The 19720-nt window shown below is 33.0% G+C and overlaps 1 protein-coding gene across 4 annotated transcripts in view; it reads right to left on the bottom strand.

The window, feature by feature from the left end:
• The window catches only part of LOC143232796 (uncharacterized), a 39892-nt gene that overhangs the window by 6923 nt on the left and 13249 nt on the right, over positions 1-19720 (bottom strand). Inside the window, exons 4-8 of one of the 4 annotated variants that reach the window (XM_076468658.1) lie at positions 18063-18167; positions 9879-9992; positions 9187-9300; positions 5939-6060; positions 5021-5151 (exon numbers count right to left, since the gene is read on the bottom strand). In XM_076468658.1, the coding sequence (XP_076324773.1) occupies positions 5021-5151; positions 5939-6060; positions 9187-9300; positions 9879-9992; positions 18063-18167 (586 nt within the window). The remainder of the gene's footprint in view (positions 1-5020; positions 5152-5938; positions 6061-9186; positions 9301-9878; positions 9993-18062; positions 18168-19720) is intronic. The other 3 variants (XM_076468659.1, XM_076468660.1, XM_076468661.1) reach the window with 3 other exon arrangements.

Genomic DNA, 19720 nt, shown 5'->3' with positions numbered 1-19720 from the left:
GAATACAACTCCAAATTCTGCTTAGTAGGTTTATATTTCATTCTTGTCCAATTACATAATACAACAACTTTAATTAAAAGATGTATCTACTTGAAAAACATGTCCTTCTAATACATGCTAATTCATTTAACAGTGCTGCATATGGTACAAAACACATTTCATGTGAAGGAAAATAAGGAATCAATCTCATTTATATAAAATGTTTTACTTTTTGTGTTAAACAATGTTTCAGTAGTAAAACAGTTTTAGTAAATGCACTGTATACAAGGCATTAGTTTATTCCCTAGTCATAAAATAAAGTCCCTATAAACACAAGTAACCAGTTTACAGGATAACAAAACTTATAGTAGCAGCAAGTAACACAAATTTGTACCTGAAGTATTAAAATATTTCAAACATCATTATACTAAAAAACTTTAAGTATTAACCATTCATATATAGAACAAGATATTTCTTCATAGAACAAATTTGTAGTTGAGTACAACACTAAATAAAATACCACACATCCCACTACAGAGTGCATCTTCAAATTACTATACACTCAGTCATTAGTTAAAAGTAATGTAAATAAACAGATATATTTTACAAAAGTAACTAAATCAAAACAATTAAGTATTAATTGTAACTAATTAGCTGGGTGTAGGTATTATTTTGTATATAATAACATGAATCTACAACAACAAATACTGAGTGCCCAACTATACAGAATACCCACAACAACAGATACCAGAATCATAAGACCTACAAGAAGAGCAACCAGAGTTCATATGCTTTATCATTACAGCCATATTTCCAATTCAACTCTCAAGAAGTTTTCTTTACATGTTTTTCTTTCATTAAATGCATTTCTGCAAAATATAAAGCTTTAATAACTATAGCCTCAAGATATGGATCATACATCTATTTTGAAACAAAAATATTCTTGTATTGTAGTCATATATAATTAAAAAAATGTGATAAGTACTTTAAATATAAGTAAACAGCCCTTCTGTGCTCTTGTATACCTCGGGAACTTGACTGAAGAACCAGAGCAACCCTGAAGCTGGTACAGTCTAATTTTGGGACAACCAATAACTTTCTGGTCCAGAGACATCAATTTTTACATGGTGTTGCATGGGGGTAGACTTTGAGGTGACTGGTCCAGCAATTAGAGAGAACTCATTTCTTTTTAGTGATTGGTACCCAGTGACTCTCAATTGGATGTCAAATGATGTAAAAGGTCATGTGAAATTTTATCCATGTGTACAGTTTCTCATCCTGTCTAGTCTGTCTTGTATGAATATCTTCCCAACCAGTTGATATTTGTTGCTACACTGTTGGTACTTTGTGGATACTTTCACATATGTGAACACATTTATTTAGACTTAAATAACTGTCTAGTTAGAATCACCTAATGCGAGTATTCTCTCACCTCTGACTGATATGCAGATGATGTTCAATACAATGTGAGGTGTTGTGAAATGAGCAGCACTGAGGACCAAACAAATAATGTAAGGTCTTGGTAAACATTATAGCAAGACTCTTCCAAACTGGACCTGAGGTTTTATGTCCATCCTTGGTATTATGAGGTGGAGGACAGTGCCCAAGAATTAATTGAGTATATACAATGTGGCTAAGGAGAGCATGATCCTTGAACAATAGATAGGCAAGTAAACAGAATATCATAATGAAAGCAATCAGAAATACAATGATGAAGTAAGAAAATGGCTATAATCAGACAAACTTCAAATGTAGGAGGACTAATTGCTAGTGAGAAAGTACTTATAACTTGTGTACTGTGGGGATAAACCCCAAGATACAGATGATGTGGAGAAAAATTGGTGTTTAGTATTAAAAAAAAGGGAATTGGAGGAGAAGTAAAGCTCAGTCTTACAAAACATAAACAAACATGTCAGTGATGTCACAATGAAAATAAAATTTAAAAAAATGACTAACACTTATTAAGATGAGGATTATACATCATGTATTTCACAATGAGTAAAAAGGAATGATTCAGAGGTAACTATATATTACTATTTATTTCTTTACTGATAATGAATGCTAGTTACGAAATGTAATACAGAAGGATTCAGCTGCTCCAGATGTGTGTATCCTGCTTGTATTGGTGAAGGGTTGTTTCATTCACTGTGCATACTAAATGATCAGCTTAAACTGAAGAGGTATAAATGCTAATGAGTCAGATGAGAATATATTAAATGCATTAAAAGGCTGATGAAGATTGTGTGAGGAGAGGTATGTAATGTATTGGAAACAATGACTTAGTTTTTTTATATGTTCAAGTAAACAAAACAAACCTCTTTGCTAACTCTGTTTATTTGTTATTTTTCTATCTTAACTCTATGCAACTCTGTACCCATCCACCACAAAAAACTGAAATAAATTTAAATTACCTTCCTTTAATTTCTAGAATTGCTTCAAATGTAGCATGAAACTATATTAATTTATAATGGGTAGCTCTAAACTCATAAAAGTATATATCTATTTGTAATTAATTTCTATTGCTTTATTGCTCTTTGAATTGATAAGCTGTAAATCACTTGGAGAACAAGCAGCTTATGTTAAATTATTGAATTACATTACCCATGAGCTACTTCAAGCTGCTTGTGTATGTGTCTTGAGAAATATTTTTATTATATTATTATTTATTTTACCTAATGTAATGTTAACAAAGAAGAAGATGGACCTGAGGAAATGCTAGAAGATGGTGCCAAAGGAAATGGATCCAGGGAGCCATTGGAAAGAATTGTGGAGATAGAGATAGATGTTAATGTTGACTCATCAACTCTCTTAACCATTGGGTGCAAAATTTTCATGTGGTTTGAAAACTACTCTATCAGAGATTTGTTTGCACTCCCACTGTAGCAGCGGAACAAAGTGCAGCACCATATGTCCAAGATGAAGTGGTGGACAGTAACTTTTAAGTTTTGGTGTAAGAAATGTTGTGAACCACTTTCAAACTTTTTCCTCCACTCACCTAGAGCAAAAAAGAAAGTAAGAGGAGTGAGAACCATTACAATTAACACAATGAGGGTCCATTTTGCACTCGTAGACATTATGGTCCTTACTACTGCAACGAGCACACGTCAATGAACAACGACATGATGTCTTTAAACCACTGACACTAGAAATATCCGAGAAGGTTCAGAATATATGGTCAAAACTTGCAATTTTTGATAACCTGCCTTGATGGTGGCAGGTGGATATGGTGATGTAAATGTCAAAATTAGGACACTGTTTGGCATCATAATTCCATCTTTGTGAGTGGAGATATGCCTCGCTGCAGAAACTCCTTGGGAGGAGAATCTCTGACTCAAGGATGTTCTTCAAACACCCTCTCTACAATAATTCCTCGTGATGAATTCAAAGTAGCATGAGGAGTAATCTCAATGGGTATATCCCCAATGGCCTTTGAATGCAAGAGGAGTTCAGTGTGTTTTGAAGTGAATGTTTCCACCAATATATCTCCAGAACATAGCTTTTTGACTGATTTAGGAGAGCCAGCAAGTTCCTCTAGTCCCTTCTGAATAAAAAATGGAGGCATTTTTCCTAAAGATTTTTCTGATAAAGAAAGTATTATAAGAAAATGAGATACAGATGTTGAAGGAGTTGAAAATTACTGTTCAGAATCTTCAAGATGTGGTTGTTTACCAATGGTCCCTTTTCTTTATTATCTGAAGTTGGAGATCCATAATTAAGAATGACAATTTCAGAGCCCACTGACCCCACCCACCATGAAGCCCTACAAGGGGATGCACTATAATGTATTGTACTCAAACACTAGTATCAAACACAATGTTCACAGCACCTGTTGAGAATATCCAACCCTGGTACTCAGTTGATCCTAGCCCAACTGGACCAGCTGATTGATCCTGGGGTAGCCACCCCAATGCTGACCCATCTATAGGAATTAAAGGCCAAAATGGTGTGTTAGGGTTGAATTCCTCAACAACCAGGATGGTCTTGATGATGAGAAACCCATTTGAAATAAAAATGTATCTCAGAATGGCTGGTAAGGGTATTAACACTTACTGACAAGGAGAGAACAATGTTTTGACCTTACTAGGTCATTTTCAGGTTAAGAAAGAGGGTTTAAAAGTGACTGTTGTTGGACATGTCTTGGGGACAAGAGTATAAATGGGTACAGGATTGCAGGGGGTGCTGCAGGTGGATGTTAGGTTATTAATTAGTACAGATATAAAGGTGTTCCTTTATACTAGTTTAATTTTGGTTTTAGTTGCTGTATAAGTTTGGCTTCTTTGATTTTACATTCGTTTATATTTATTTCCCTACTTAATATCTGGGTGTCTTCTATGGTTATGTTGTGTTTATTTGATTTGCATTGTTCAAAAACTTGTGAAGGTGTTTTTTTGTGTTCTTTGAATCTAGTTTCCATTTTTATGCTTGTTTCTCCAATATAAAAGTCGTGGCAGTTGTTGCATTGTATTTTATAAATTTTTATAAATTATGTTGGTGTTGTGTTTGTCAGTGTAGTTTTTACATAGCATGGACTTTAGTTTTGTACCTGGTTTTTGAATAAATATGGTGTTTACTGGAATGTTGTCTTTTGTTATAAGTTTTAGGGATACTCTCTTCCCCTTCATGGGTTGCCACGCTCAGCAAACACGTGGGTGGATGTTCAGATCCCAGAGAAGGTAAAGTGAAAGTACAGAACATTCTCTAGCAGGCCCCCTCACTATGTACAGGAATTCACCTCAAGGGGTTTAAATGTAAGTCCTTGTGTCACACACAGTGAAGGACACCTGGAGTGAGTGGGTTAATCTATTTCAGATTTCCTGTTGTTGTTTTGCTATTTGTTTAATATAAAAATGCAAGATTTACACTTATCTTTAGGCCTCTTTTTATAATGTTTTCTCTTAACAATATAGTTAAAACATATGTCTGCTGCAAATTGCATCATACATTCCATTATATTGTTACCATTTAGAATATCCTCATAGTTTATTATTACATATCCAGTAATAGTATTTATAGTATTATCACAAAGTATATAATTGCACACCTTGTATCAACACTAAGAAAGTTAGGTAACTTCACAAAGTGTATTTCTTTTCCTAAGTTTGTGGTTATACGAGGAATTTCTACTTCAATTCTTGTTTCAGGAACAGGTTCCTCTTCTTCTTCTTCTCTGTCCTAAAATGTTAAGTTTTTAACAATTAAATTAGGTTAATAGTTTTTAAAAATAGTTATAGATTAGACAAACAAGATAATCTAAAATGAAAATAACTTTTAAATTCAGTATTTAGACATTTATACTTTTTATGTTGAAATGAATGATTTTCACTAGGTTAAGAAGCAACTTTAGAACTTTATGAACAATGAAATAAAATCCAGCAAACTTTTAGATTTAAAAAAAATTTCCATTTTAGTTTTATCTTAATTAAAGCTATTAAATAAGCCATAAGTAAAAATAAGCAACATCTAAACTTGCAATTATACTGAAGTAAGTAAAATTGGTCAAAAGTTGAGCATTTACAAAAAAACTAAAACGATCCTTTTAACTGTACATAGAGTACAGAGTTAAACTTTAAAAAAAATTTCCATTTTAGTTTTATCTTAATTAAAGCTATTAAATAAGCCATAAGTAAAAATAAGCAACATCTAAACTTGCAATTATACTGAAGTAAGTAAAATTGGTCAAAAGTTGAGCATTTACAAAAAAACTAAAACGATCCTTTTAACTGTACATAGAGTACAGAGTTAAAGTTTAGAGTAAAACAGTACTGGGCTATCTGCTGTCCACCACAAGGGATCAAACTCTGGATTTTAATGTCATAAATCTGTATACTTATTGCTGTCCTACTGAGGGACAAGTTTACAATCCTTCAAAAGTGAATATATGAATTTTTCAATACTACATTTCAACACAATACTTAAGTGTGGTTAATTATGCATATATCATCTTGTGAAAACACACCACCTCAATCATTGTTTCATTTCTTTCTTCTGCTTCATTCTCATTTTCTTTTTGTTTAGTTGTTTCTCTTTCTTCTTCAGAGCTAATATCACCTACATCTTCACCAAACAGATCAGCAGCAGTTGCTGGGAAAAACAGATCAAACTAGTAATTGATTCTAGAAGTATTTTTTCACAAATGATTTGACAAATAGAAACTACCATATTTTCTTAGATACTCTGATGTACCCCAAGTAACTATTAATATTTTGTATTTTGTTAGTAAAAAAAATCTTTAGTAACCACAAAGGAATACAACTTGTAACTATAAATTTCTATTAGCCACACTGGTGTATTACTTACAGCTATCAGTCTTTTGTAACAAACATGATGTACCACATTATTATTATTTGTCACACTGATGTACTACTTGTGAGTATTTTTGTTCAGTAGCCACACTGGTATACCACTTGTGACATTATATCACTATCTTGTAGCTGCACTTTATTAGCCATAATGATGTACTGCTTATGACTATCCATATTTAGCAGCCACACTGCTGTACTATTTCTAATTATCATTCTTTAGTAGCCACACTGGTGAACAACTTCTAACTATCAATAATTAGCAGTCACATTGGTATACTACTTTTAACTATCAATAATTAGCAGTCACACTGGTGTACTACCTATAACTATCAATAATTAGCAGTCACACTGGTGTGTTGCTTGTGGCTGTCTATATTTATCAGCCCCCTGCCTTACATCTGCTTATCATTATATAAGAGCCATACTAGTGGATTATTACAGCTATCATTATATTTTAAGAGACACTGATATACTGCTTGTAACTAACTACCAGTATTTAGCAGCCACTTTGATGTACTGTGGTTTTGGCAATCAGTCTTTAGCATCTCACTGGCACACTGCTTGTAATTATCAATCTTTTATAATCTCACTGGCACACTGCTTGTAATTATCAATCGTTGCTTTCTCAGTAATGTATCAGAAATTAAGTTTCCTACATCACACAGATCTAGAAACATTGATGATTCTGTACTTTATCAATGCATATATCTCTGTTACAAGTGTGCATTAAGTACATACACAGAAATAGTTTTCTTAATTTTTAGTTAAAGTACACCATTTTACAGTATTTACTATTTTAATTAAAATTTTTGTGAAGTTAAACAGAGAATCTTCTTTACATCAGCGTAAAACTATTTCATTTTTTTATTATTATGAATTATCATTTAAATACACAATAGCCAAATGTTTGTCTGTAATGCCATATATCTTCTGAATGATCAGTTGTAGGGAAAAAGAGTATATCACAAGAAAATTTAAAATTTTTTTGGAATTCCTAAAATTTCATATCGATATCAACATTGATCCATCTACTTTGATATGTGATGAACTGTCAATCTGAGAAAAACTTAAGAACAAATATATTTCTTTTTGTGAGTGAATTTAATAATAAAGCAGAAATTCCTGCATTTACTAATTAAAATCAATGCTGTAACTTCTGTATTGTTAGCCAGGTATGACTGGTAGGTCAATATGATAAAAATAATATAAGTTGTCATCCAACTTACCTGTTTCAAAATTTTGGATATGGTCCCTTACATACAATTATGTATATAACATGTAAATAACCAATCAAAAACTCAGAATATCCTCCCTTATGGTTTTCTCAGTAATTTTCATGTGTTAGGACACCATCTCCTTCTTCTTGAATAATATTTCAAGCAGGCAGGTTGTGTGTTTAATCTGCTTGAAATTTCATATTTTTGTAGACTTAGTTATTAAACTTAATAAATTATAATGGAATTCTATGAGCATTGTAATTTATGATATTTTAATTATTCAAATGTATGTATAAAACCTAAAAAAAATTATTTCACTTCACATTCTCCACATGTGAAATTTCTTAAGACTTGACAAGTCATGAGAAGCAGCAACTAAGTAACTAGAAGAGATAATTGTTTGCTTTATTTCATTTACTTTTGATGTCTAAAAGAAGAAAGAGCTTAAAAATGTGTTTGTAAACAGTAATAATATATATATACATATATAATGTATAATAATTGAAATGTGACTGTATTTTATAAAATACAGCCAAGACAGGTAACTTTGTAAATATTAAAAGTCAGTTTTATATCACTGGATATGGTAATATGATCAGATTTGTACCTTGTGTTTGTAACTTCTGTATTGTTAGCCAGGTATGGCTGGAAGGTCAATATGATAAAAATAATATATATATGTACAATGGTATGAGATTTAAGCTATTTAGACTAAACTTTAGTCATCCAAGAATGAAAAAAACCATAATTTATATTTCCTAATTTTTATGGTGGTTACAAAGTTGCATATATTGACAGATCCCCTACAATCAGAGTAAAATATTACATAAATAATATTTGAGATTTTTGGGACAAAAACATTTTTTAATCATGACATGAAAATCACTTCACATATGTAACAAAACAGAGTTGATATTTTGACAAAAAAATCTTTAGTAAAAACACTCCATTGAAAAATCAGAATTTCTGTGAACAAAAGACGTGGAACCATTCCTAATAGTCTACCAAATTCTGTGAAGATACACAAACTGTGTTAAAAAGTTGTAGTATAATTACTTAATGTGTACAAATGTGTATGTGAACTCATGTATTTTATACCTAGCATGTTGTGAAAGGGTCAATAAATAAAACATACAAATATATAAAAAATATAATGAGCAAAATGATATATACAAGAATAATTCATTGACAAAAGATAAGCAAACTACAGAACATAAAAGAATAAGTCAATCAATATGAAAAAAAGTGAACCACAGAATGCATAAAAAACAACAAAAGAAACAGACTCAAAAACAAGTTGCTAATGCATGTTTGGGTCTCAATTTTGAAGTATACATTTTAGTTTAAAAAATCCTCTCATAATCTATTAATTTGTGAGCATTGTGCTAATATACATAACACAGAACAACTGCATCTTATATGAAAAAAGTTTTTATATTGACGTACCACCTTTACCTTATATACAAGTATTGGCTCCTTGGTAAAATACAAATACTTAGAAACAATTACATAAGATAAAATATAAGCAAATAAAACACCTTACTTTCGATTATTGAATGCAGTTAAAGTAACATCTTTTACTGTTTGTAGTATATAAGGTTACATATCATTCTGAAGTTACAAAATGGTATGGAAACTAAAACATCAACTGGACAAACATAAATCATTGTAACTTCATGTGAACATACCTTTTGGAGACTTCTCATCTTCTGACAGCTTATCTCTTTCTGCTTCACTTTGCTCATCTTCATCACTCATAACACATGCTTCTTTTGTGGAAATTTTATTTCCATCTTTAAAATCTTGTATAATTTTTTTACAGAAGTCCAATTAGCAAAAATAAACATGATTAATGACAAAAAAATGAAAAATAACCCAAATTACATCAGTTTCTCTACTTGCATAGAAATATTTCCTTTCCACTTTAATCATGTCACTTAGAAAGAAAGAGAATATGTACACACAAATAATAAAATAATGCATATTTTGAAAATATATAGGAAGCTGTTCTCAATAAGCAACAGAAATCTGAAGTACAGGATACTATCTTGTATGTTGCATGACACATATACAAGTAGGTTTTGTCTGACTTATTTTGAAATGGTGTACTTAATTAGTACTAATCCTCCACAATTAGAATATCACAGTAAAAAAACGAAAACATTTTCCTATGTAACTGATCAAAATGAATTCAATTACTGATTGTATAAAAATAACCTTACACACTCAGTCTCTTATATTTATTTGCAAGCTTTTCACAATTTTGTATACGATCATTACTGAGATGTAGTTTTCACAGTATCTAGAAAGATTCTGGCCTACATAACATCCAAGAATAATAATGTGACAAAGATAATAACTAATTTCTTGCAAAACATACCTTTTGGAGATTCTCCATCTTCTGAATGCTTATCTCTTTCATCTTCCTGTTGCTCATCTTCATCACTCATATCATATACCTTTTTTCTGGGAAGCTGTTCCTCATCTTCTGAGCCTTCAACACATTAGATTCATAAGTCTAATCAACATTAACAAACAACAGATGTAGATATTTAAAAATTTAATAACTAAGATTACATCTGTTTAAATAAGCTTACATCTATTTAATAGCTGATACATAGTGTTTCACTAGGTTGTTTTTCAATCAAGCAGATGCACATTTTAAAAAATAAAACTATTTATACTCTGCTACTTTATTTGTTAATGTTATGCTGAGTATAGAAATCATGAAAGCAGTGACAGCTCATTTTTAGCACAAAAACAAATTTGAAACATGAGAATTTAAATTATATTCATTTTGGCGTTTCATACAGTGTTCAAATACATTATTCAAAATGTAAGAGATAAAACTAACCTGCCTGAATGAATATCTGCTTTCTAAAAACCATATTTAGATAAAACTATTTTCATATTCATATTTAAAGATTTTTATAGGGCAGTTAGAGTTTTAATTTTGTAACTTTTTTGGCAGTGTTTTAGCACAAAGCTTCACAATAAACTGCAGTATTCAAATTGATGGGAATGGAGGAAAAACATGAATCCCCATGTTGACAAAAAGAAGTAATTTCTCTTATTAACAAAGAGGAAGAAACTGAAATTCTGATTAATAAATGCTTGATTAGGAGAATGTATATCAAAAAGTAGATTTTTTTGAATTCCTGTTGTTAATTACCTTTAAAGTCAATTATGTATCTCAATCATTATTATGAGAATATTAATGATTATAACTAGGCAATTAACTTTATTACCTGTGAGCAGCAATTACATCAGTTAGTGTCATGTAAAATAAAAAGTTAACTGAATTTATAATTAACTTAGCATCGTAAAAATAATAAACTAGTGTTTCAGATTTTTTTCAGTTATTCTCACTATACAGCAACTGAATTTAAATCAATTTTTCAGTATTAATTTTGATTAATACAAGTTGTTTAACTTAATTTGCATTACAACTCATTAAAATAATCAACTAATCAAAATTAGGGATTTGATAATTATTTTCATTATTATTTCAGTGATTAAAGTAATCAAAATATGTCTATTACATGTATTTTTATGCAGAAAAGAACTCTACGTATGCTGCCTACCCTGGTATCAAAACCTGATTTTTTGCATTTTGTTTTTAGCCATCTCATATGTGAACACACGATTAGTTGAATGTATTCAATCATTAAATTCATCAGCCATCCACCTTTGTTAATGACTTAGAAATGTTTCAACCTTATTCATATGCTGGAAATTAAATCTGTTTAATGTCTCCATTTTGGAAAATCATTCTTTCGTTTCATAATATGAGAGGATAAAAAATTCTATCAAACTAAGGAAGGCAGTAATAATAATGATATAATTATAATTTATTTTGAGGGTGGGGGATTTTACACACCACTCTTTAAATGTTGGTAAACAATAATAATATATTAAATGACTAGTAGTTCTTCATGGTTATAGGTACATGTACCAGTGAGCTTGACATCTGCATTCTTTGGTATATTGTTATAAAAAACTGAAAACTTTGAACTTCACAACACAAATAAGCAAAGTTGTTTTAAGACTCTAATTTAAACTATTTATATATATATTGTTAGATAGTCCAGTACTAAATATGGGAATTCTATGCCTTGTTTCTAGGCTTAAGGTATAACTAATTTCTATGACATTATGATCAGGGATATGAAAAGATTGCAACCATTCTTAACAACAAACAAACTCAGTATTACAGTATTAATGAAGCTATTATAACTAAAAAATTTACACCTCAAATGAATGGAGGTGATTTTATTCATGTTCACACAGAGACCACAGTTTAAACTTAAGTAATTCTTCCACGTTAACTGTCTGAATGCTGGTACAAGTCTTAATTTTTATACACAATAATGGCAGAAATATGCAGGATATTGGAAAAGTATAAAACTAAACAAATGTTATACTTTTCCCACATTCAAAACATACTCCAATACTTGCTTACCTCTCATCACAAGATTACCTATTCTTGTTCAGTGCTGCCTCCTATAAACAAATAGAGCTCAAATTGAGGTGGAAAGAGGAAAAACATGATTCTAAAATGTCTCTCAAGCAAATCATTGTAAGTCATCTTAACAAGATAATGATATGCTCACATTAAGCATGTCACTCCCTCTACACTGAAGTTTGGCAGATGTCAACACTGGAGAAAATGGGTAAGATGGATGGGAAGTTGGTTGGTTTGGTGTTTTATGGTACAAAACAACTAGGCTATCTATGTGAAATATCCAGTAAAAAGTTAAAATTAAAGTAAAATTATTAAAATTCATAAAAGAAAATTAAGGTGGAAGAGAGGGTGTGGAGAATGTTCAGTGTTCTTGTACATTTGACCCATAGCTGCTTGATGTGTGGTATAAAGATCAGCTTACAGTCAAAGATAAGCCCCAAGAACTTTGTCTCAGGAACCACAGGCAGCACATCTTCATCGATATAGAGTTCAGGATCAGGGTGAATACCCTGTCGATGACAAAAGTGCATGCTAATGGTTTTAGAGAGAGAAGCTAAAGATGCTTGCTGTGGTCCACTTCACTAAACAACTGAGAGCAGTCTGTAGATGCTACTCAATATACCTCATGTTCGAAGACTGACATGAGATGTGAAAGTCGTTGACATAGAGTCCATCTGCAACAGTGAGAGGGAGGTGTTCAGTGATGTTATTAATTTTTATACTGAAAAGTGTGACACTCAGAACACAGCCCTGAGGGACCCCAAGTTCCTGTGGAAAAGAACAGGAAAGTGTCAAACTCACACAAACTTGGAATCTTCTGTCCGTTAAAAATTTTTTAATAAAAATGGGTAAATGACCATATGCAAATGCCATACCTCCATGTTGTGTCATAAGCCTTCTCAATGTCAAAGAATATTGATACAAGATGTTGTCATTTGAGAAAGGCTTCTCTGATTGACGTTTCCAGTCCAATTAGGTGGTCCATGATGGAGTGCTGTCGTCGAAACCCAAACTGGGTGGGCGAGAGGAGGTTGTTTGATTTGAGGAACCCAACAAGACGAGCATTAACCATCCTCTCTAAGGTCTTATAGAGACAGCTCGTCAAAGCAATTGGACGGTAGTTTTGAAGGAATCTTGGGATCTTTCCCAGGTTTAGAGAAAAGTAAGATAATAGCCTGGCACCAGGCATTAGGAAAAACATTCTCATGCCAGATCCGGTTAAAAACAATTAGAACAATAGCAAGACAGACAGGAGATAGATGGCACAGCATTTCATAATGTACATCATCAGATCTGACCAATGCACTGCCAGACCAACAAAGGGTCAGTTTGAGCTCCACCAGTATAAAGGGACAATTATAGTTATAGAGACAATCAGCTCGAAAGGAAAGAGGTGATCGCTCTACCTGAGTCTTGATGGTGAAGAAGGTGGAGGAAGAAGCAGAAGTGCTAGATACCTGGCAAAAGCTTTCACCTAGAGTATCAGTGATGCTCTGGGTATCAGCTTCTTCCTGGTCATCAGAGAACAAGATCAAGAAGGGGACAGAAATATATTGCCCACTGTACTTTTGAATCTTGTCCCATATGACTTTGGAACTGGTGGTAGAAGATATGCTGGTTGTGAACATAATCCAAGGGTCCTTGTGGCTTTGACGTCTTACCCACCGAGCATGTGCACGGGCCTGCTGGAAAGAGATGCGGTGCGAGAGTGTGGGATAACTACAAAAAGTATCCCAGGTCCATTTTTGAGCCTTCTGTGCCATGTGGCAGGCAGGATTCCAATGTGGATGAGGATATTGTGGAAAATGTGTCGAGGTTTTAGGAATATATTGAGCAGCTACCTGTATAATACAGTCAGTTACTGCTGACATGCAGTTGTCTATTGATGACAATGGCAGTATCAAGTTCTGTGAAATCAGTGAGAGAGGGCCAATTTGCTTGATCCAGCTTCTGCTAAGGCACAGTGGTTGGGTGGCATTGACCACAGCCAGTCTCTCTGAAAATTATAGGAAAATGATCACTGTTTCGTGGATTATTGTCAACCCTCCATGAAAAATGGAAGAATTGCAAAGGGGAGCAAATTGAGACCAATAGCAGTGAAGGACAGACTAGGTGCCTGAAAATAGGTATAAGAACCATTATTGAAAAGAGAAAGGTTGTGATCAGAGAGCATACACTCTATGAAGCGACTCTTCCCATTAATATTAGCACTTCCCCAGAGGGGATGATGTCCATTAAAGTCCCCCAGGATTAAAAAGGGAGACAGCAACTGTTCAATGAAAGTATCTATGTCTGATTGATCATAGGTCTCTCCAGGCAACAGGTATAGTGAACAAACAAGGAAGCATGGATGGCTACGGCTTTCAAGGGTGTGTCGAGTGACATACTGATCAACCAACAGTGCCACCCCTCCATGCACTCGTCCACCACACAGCCTATCATTTCTGTACAAAGAAGCCACCAAAAGGTGACTGTGTCAGCAGGTATAAGAAATGTTTTCTGTGAGGAAAGACATACAGGATGGTAGAAAGCAATCAGATTAGAATGCAAACCTCAACAGTTCCATTTTTATTTACGTGTAGGCGAATTGGGTGGAAAACCCTTCTGTTTATGACCATGTCTTTTCTTTACTGTCTTTGAGTCATCTTCGAGTGACCAAACCGCTGATACTGGAAACATCTGAGAGAGTTTGGAATGTATGGCTGTACCCTGCAATTAAGATAACCTGCCTTGATGGTGGCAGGTGGATGTGATAAGGTAAATGTCAGAATGAGGACATTGGTCAGTATCATAATTCCATCTTTGCGAGATACGCCTCACTGCAGAAACTTCTTGGATGGAGAAATCAGCAAGAATCTATGACATGGGTATGTTCTTCAAATCCCTCTCAACAATAACTTCTCGTAATGAATTCAAAGTAGCATGAGGTGTAACCTCAATAGGTACATCCCCAATTGCCTTTGAATGCAAGAGGAGTTCACTGTGTTGAGATGTGGTTGTTTCCACCAATATGTCACCAGAGTGAAGTTTCTTTACTGACTTTGGAGAGCCAGCAAGTCCCTCTGGTCCCTTCTGAATGAAAAAGGGAGACATCTGCCCTGCAGTAATATAAGAAAATGAGGTACAGGTGTTACAGATGTTGAAGATTTGTGCTCAGAATCTTCAAGATGTGGTCCTTTACCTATGGACTGTTTTTTCACTATTTTTTTATTTAAGTTTTTATTTAGGGGATCCATAATAAATAAAGAATATTTCGATGCCCACGTAACCCACCAACCATGGAGCCCGAGGAGGGGATGCACTTCAATGCCAAACAAGGACACTGCAGCAATGCCAGGGTTTCGTGAGCACTATACCCAAATGTCAACATCAGATACAATGTCTATAACACCTGTTGAGAACATCAACACTGGTACTTGGATAAGAGAAATCAAGGGTAAATGGACTCAAGCCAATATGGCCCTGTGAGCTATAAGATCCTACAATAAAACAATAAAAAACACATACTTAATGATGAAAACAAGATGAAGGCTAAAGTGGAGGAAAAGAGGACTAGAATAATCTCCAGAAAACCCACAGGAATTCTGCAGAGAACCTCAGAGGGAGGCATACAGAAGAAGGATACAGTCAAAAGCAAGCAAAAAACACTGAACATTTGGAAGACAGTCATATGATTTAGGAGCTGCTCCCAGTAGGTAACAAGTAACCTAACAATTGTTGATCTAAAAATGAAGAGGCAGTATGATCTAAGGAAAAGGTGAAATAATCAGAAGTTCTTGGGGGTATGAGATGTTAATCCCTCATATAACTGTGAAACCAATGGATCAGCAAGAATCTGAAAATTGGGGAGGGAGGAAAAACTAAAAGGAGAAATTTTTCATTTTATGAGGATGAGAAGAATAAGAAGTAGGTGACAAGGATAAAAACTTCACAAACTAGAAACAAAATCCATTAAGACCAGGTTGGGAGTGGGATGATAGTCAAACTATGGAGCTAGAAAAAGAGGGTGAGTGTCCTCATCTGCTAGCAAAAGCTCAGTTGTTTCAGAAAAATCTTGGCAAAGGCTGGAGATAAAGGTTGCACATTCATTTTCCTGATGTATAAGAGAAGATAATCCATTGTCAGGTCTCCCAAGAAAAAACATTAGTCACTGGTGTAATTCCCAAAGTGATAAGGTTAAGTTCAAAATTCACTACACAGAAAAGTTTCACCAAACTCGATTGCAGAAATAAAGTAACTTGAATTAACTAACAAATATGAGCAAAAAATAACAACTTCATGAGAAAAACAAAGTTGAACATGCAGCAATAAACAAAATAGCACATCTGAACTCAAGTGTTGCCAAATGAGAAGTGATAGTTAATTGAAGGAGTGTAAAGGGAGTTGCATGCATCACATGAGCATATCACATTCCTATTGGTGAAGTGATACATGATAATTAACATATGAGACATGTTGTAATCTTGCAACTTCCACAGTGGGGAGGAGAAGGCTTTTGGCATGCATTAAAAAAATGTATATAGAAAGCAGCAATGAACAAGAGTAGCCAATCTTATGAGATGAAGTTCATACCGTATTAGAAAAATGCAACTTTGTTCTTAATTACAGGTTACGTAAGACACTTCTGTTTTTTTTTACATTAGATCTTTTCATTAGCTGAAAAATATGAAAACCTGAGGAAATGAAATATACTTGTGATCTTTAATGCATTTTTGCCATTTTTTTAAGAGTCAGAATTCAATAAATACACCTTTCACAGATATATGAATGCACACTGAATAATCAAATATGAATTGGTAATATTTGTTAACTATTTGAATTCATAATTGTTTACATATTCTACTGAAATTGTTTTTATAATGTTCTAATAATTATCCTCATACCTGGTCTATTTATAAGAGGTGGGTAATAACATAGTTTGGTTTAGTTTTAAAATAAAGAAACATAAATGTTATTTGATGACGTCACTTTCCAACAGGTAAATCAGGACTTTTAGTTGGATGCTAGCAACATTAAATTGGGTTTAAGAATTTAATATTAATTTAAAAATCAAATCAAATCTGCATTTGTTTAACTTAGAGTAAGTGCTATGGAGTCAGGCAACAGTTATGAAAAATACATGTATAAAGAAAGAAACCTAAAACAAATACAAATAAACAATTGTTGGGTGGAAGTGAGTTTGAAATCAGCATTCCATTTCAGATCGTGCTGATTCAGACTATCTAAGCTTTGGCTGACCATAAACAAATTTTTTGTGGCTTCTTCTAGTTTAGTTTTAAGTGTAAAATAACAACTTCTATGTTTTTTAGAACTATCTAAATATTTAAGTTAAATAAAAAAAAACTAGAAATGAGAGAAAATACAAATTTCTTACTCTTAGTTGATTCTAACAGTTTACAAACAATAAAAGCAGCAATACAGACAGAATAGAAAAATAAACTTTGAAAAGGAACAGACCATCAGAACCATTTAAACCACCACATGAAAACAGAATACAAGTAGTGAAAATTCGTGCCATGACAAGAAATTGTGCCACAATGGTGTGATATGATGGCGTACAAAACAAATATTTTTTTTTACTTAGGATTTATTGACCTAGATTTTGTTAATAATAATACAAACTTTTAGAATATTTAATCATTATTGTTAGATATATTTAATGAATAAAATATTTAATGCATGCAACCTCTTTGTAAGTACAAACTACACAATATACTGTGCTCTACCAAGTTTTTAAAAAAACATGACAATATACATTAATATAGATACAAAATGCTCTATGTATTAAACGAAAAATTTGTTGCCTTCTGTTTGATTTCTTTTCTTTAATTTCCTTCCTTATTAAAAGGTTAGTATGAGATATTTAAGACTTATCTCTACTGTTGGAAACACAATAGAGTTTGAGTAATATTTTTGATGCCTACATTGGGTGTTACAAATAAAAATATAAGAGACTATTTAAAACATCTTTATAATGTATCCTATCTGCTTGGAACTAATAAAACAATTACTAATGAGCATGAACAACAAAACAGTTTACAATATTGATTTTCACATATATCTCTGACACAATGGCAACACAACTTCTTATAAGCTTACCTTTTGGAGATTCTCCATCTTCTGCTTGTTTTTCTCTTTCATTTTCATCTTCATCAATCATAGTACATACCTTTTTCCTTGGCATCTCATCCTCATCATCTGAACCTATACATTGTGTTTTATAAATGTAATGAAACTGTCAACTTAAATGTTTTTGCACAAAAATTAAAATCTCTCATGTTTCTATGAATATTTATCACACAATGTACACTAAAAAAATTAAGAAAGTTTTTAAGACATATGACTTCTACAAGTTATAAGCATAAAAGGTTAAACTGCTGCTCAGCCACATAAACATTGTATAATTATAAAGTTATAATTAGAGTATCCATAACAACAATGCACCTCAAACCTTTTATCATCATGAAAAATGTTTTGGTATGGGGAATTATTTTTTTCTTTTTAACCCTCAACTTTCATGTATTGTTTATACTCATAACAAAAATAAAACTATCTTCAGATTGGGTATCATTTGTTTCAAAATACTTTTCATATAAACTTCAGGAATGAAATTCACATCTATTTTATCCATAAGATACATTACACCACTTAGGATACATGAAAAAGTTTCCTCAATTACCATCCAAAAATGTATACAGACTATTGTGTAATGGTATTGCAAGTGAAACAGCAATTTCTTGTTGACTCTGATTGCCTTGCTTTGTCCAACTGTGTACCTTCATAAAAACATAGTTCATTCCATAAGATCTCTTCACTTGTGACATGAATGTTATAATTTTATCTTTACTGAAAATATATTTCCAGTGGATACTTATCTCATAAAAGTAACTGTTCTTGTCCTGAGTTGTCCACTACATGCAAACATTTTTCTTCATACCACAAGCCTTTTGCTCCCCCCTTTTAGGAATAAAATGATTCCAACATGTCTCTCATGTAAATCACCATGAATCACTTCTCCACCAACAGAAGTGTGACATACTCAAGTGATTTATGCAACTACCTCTACATGTCTATATTGAACTGTCACTTCAAAGTTTGGCAGAAGACATAAGAACCAGAGGAAAGTGGAGACAAAGTGTGAGAAGATAGTAGTACCCATTGGAAATACATTTTCAGCACAGGAAAATTATAACTTCTGATATGGTACTTACTTTGCTCAGAAGATTAGCTAGAGTCCCACTTTGAATAGGAGATAAGATTAGTGCAAGGGAATGACAGGAGTAACTAATGAAAAGCATATGGATACCACTGGAAATGAGAGTCAGATCCAAAGATCTAATTGAGAGAATCCTACTACTTCTGAACCAAATATACTCTTTGTCCATCAAAGAAATGTGTAGGAAATAAAGGTGGAAAAATAGAGCAGCATACCCAAGTGGAAGAGAGTTGTGGCATGATAGTGATCCCAACCATGAAATGTATATGGAACTCAGTCCCACATGACTTAAAAGTGTGTATATCGATGGATGTGTCCTTAGGTGTACAGTGGCTAGAGCAAAACAGACCATATTCAGTAAGTCAACTACATCCAAAACTTGTGCCATGTGGAATTGACATCCACACAGGGATAGGATGAGTATCATACCATCTTTGCCTCAAATTCAAGAGACCAGAGGGAATCTGAAACCACTCTGATCTATCAATCCAGGGACCTGACATCTGGTATAATAGGATGTGTATATAATGGAAATCAACTC

This window comes from Tachypleus tridentatus, chromosome 11, assembly GCF_004210375.1.
Source record: "Tachypleus tridentatus isolate NWPU-2018 chromosome 11, ASM421037v1, whole genome shotgun sequence".
Lineage (NCBI taxonomy): Eukaryota > Metazoa > Arthropoda > Merostomata > Xiphosura > Limulidae > Tachypleus > Tachypleus tridentatus.
Note: the sequence above shows the minus strand (reverse complement) of the source record. Positions and strands in the feature narration are given on the sequence as shown.